This window comes from Otolemur garnettii, unplaced genomic scaffold (genome assembly GCF_000181295.1).
Source record: "Otolemur garnettii isolate 467f Iridium unplaced genomic scaffold, OtoGar3 scaffold00025, whole genome shotgun sequence".
Classification (NCBI taxonomy): Eukaryota; Metazoa; Chordata; class Mammalia; order Primates; family Galagidae; genus Otolemur; species Otolemur garnettii.
The window spans coordinates 9,056,755-9,058,615 of NW_003852420.1; the positions used below are offsets into that span (position 1 = coordinate 9,056,755).

At 57.4% G+C, this 1,861-nt stretch overlaps 1 protein-coding gene across 2 annotated transcripts in view; it reads right to left on the reverse strand.

The window, feature by feature from the left end:
* Nucleotides 1-1,652, reverse strand: part of BMP2 (bone morphogenetic protein 2) — a 34,868-nt gene extending 33,216 nt beyond the window's left edge. For both annotated transcript variants that reach the window (XM_003788019.3, XM_023512267.1), the window contains exons 1-2: nucleotides 1,296-1,652; nucleotides 1-70 (exon numbers count right to left, since the gene is read on the reverse strand). The exon at nucleotides 1-70 is cut by the window's left edge and continues 304 nt beyond it. In XM_003788019.3, the coding sequence (XP_003788067.2) occupies nucleotides 1-63 (63 nt within the window). In that variant the 5' untranslated portion in view covers nucleotides 64-70; nucleotides 1,296-1,652. The remainder of the gene's footprint in view (nucleotides 71-1,295) is intronic.
* Nucleotides 1,653-1,861: the final 209 nt, after the last annotated feature.

Sequence of the window (1,861 nt, forward strand, 5' to 3'; positions counted from 1 at the left end):
CGCGCCGCCCAGGAGGACCTGGGGAAGCAGCAACGCTAGAAGACAGCGGGTCCCGGCCACCATGGTCGACCTGCGGACAGGGCCGACGTGAGTCACCCGAGTTCCCCGCCCAGCCCTCTCCCCTCCCGCCCCTGCGGCTCGGGCTCCCGTTTGGCTCCCCGCCTCCTCCTCCAGGGTGCCCTCTTGGCTTGCAACACTCGCTGGAAAATGTTTGGGAAAACTACGGGTCTCAAGTTCCTGAGCGAGAAGGATTTCTCCCTCTCATCCCACTCTCAACATTCTGACACCCGACTTGGGGTGTTGCCCCCCAAACCAGCGTCAGTGACTGTCACCTTTTTTCTGGGACACCAGCGCTGACAGTCAGTGAAGGGAAAAGTACCGCTTGGTCTGACACACTGTGTCTGTCCTCTATATAAATCCTAACACACACTGCCCAGCGCGCCCTGGCATATAAACACACACAAATGGCGCATGTGACTTCCTCAGAACCACTGTATATAACTTCCTGATACATCTCTCTCTCTCTCTCACACACACACATTCTCTCTCTCTCTCTCTCACACACACACACACACATTCTCTCTCTCTTTCTCTCTAACTTCCAGACCCTGTAAACTCAAAACCACAACTTCTGAAACCACTTGTTACTTGGGGCCCACGCCCCTAAGCCTAGGGGTGTCAGGACAGGCCACTTCATTCCCTCCCCGCGTCACCCCAGTGCAGTCAAGATACACAAGTATCTTCCCGGGATTACGTAAATGGCTGAAATCTATTAAAGCACATGTCAGCTGCTAAAAACACAACACCAAATGGCATTTAAGGACTAAATTTCGTGCATTTCTGGAAACAGGCAGGGAGACCCCCAACTTCGAGTGCTTTCCTAAATGGGACTTGACTCCATGTAGAGAAGACAAATGTCTCGGAAACACTTTTAGAAGAGAGAGAGGATCACCATGGCAGCCTGGACAGGTTGGCAGCTAACGGGTGAAATCTAGGGGCCACGCTCTCCGAAGGATTTGACTTTTTTTTTTCTTAATCATCTAAGTATTAACAGCCCTAATAACATACCAGAGAGAGGGAAAGGAGAATGGGCTGTTAGAGCGCATGCCAGGAAGGCGAGGCTGGCGCTCAAGGGGGGCAGTTGGATGGGGACACCCTTCACAGGGGCTCGGCTGCACGTGGACCTGAAGGGGGGACCTGTTTACACCGGCCTAGAGGGCTGGAGAGGGGCTCTGCCGCTGTAACTACCTAAGCCCTGCGCCCACCCGCCCTTCCCGCGGCCCCGCATCCTCTACCTTTAGGAGACCGCAGTCCGTCTAAGAAGCACGTAGAGACACGTCCATTGAAAGAGCCTCCACATGGAAAAAGCTCTGCCCCAAGGACCTGGCGCAAGGACAGGCTGTCCGTTCCCTTTCTTCGCCTCTTGCTTCTCTCGGGTGCTGGCCGCGTAGTCCTTGTCTTTATGCTGGGCACGGCGTCTAGGGGCCGGCGAAGGCCGAGGAGTGGAGGGGCAGCGGAGCTCGGAGGCAGCGAGGCTAACTCCGCTGGGCAAAGGCACCGGTGCGAAGTGGGGAGCGCAAGTTGTTCTCCCTGCAAGTTCAAGAAGTCTCCAGCCAAGTGCTGACACACAACAACAGCGAGCAGGGGGAGGAGTGCGGGGCAGAAAAGGGAAGGAAAGGGAGAAAGGAAAAGCTGGTGCTGTCGTCGTCCTTAGGAACCAGCGCCCGCGGGACGCGTGGCCCCGCGTGGGGCCGGCTCCGGGACTCGGGGGGCGAGGGTCGGGCGCTCCGCGCTAACTCCACCGAGGCCCATGGCTCGGGGCAGCCATCCTGGGCGATGCCGGGTCCGGGGTAGGGCACGG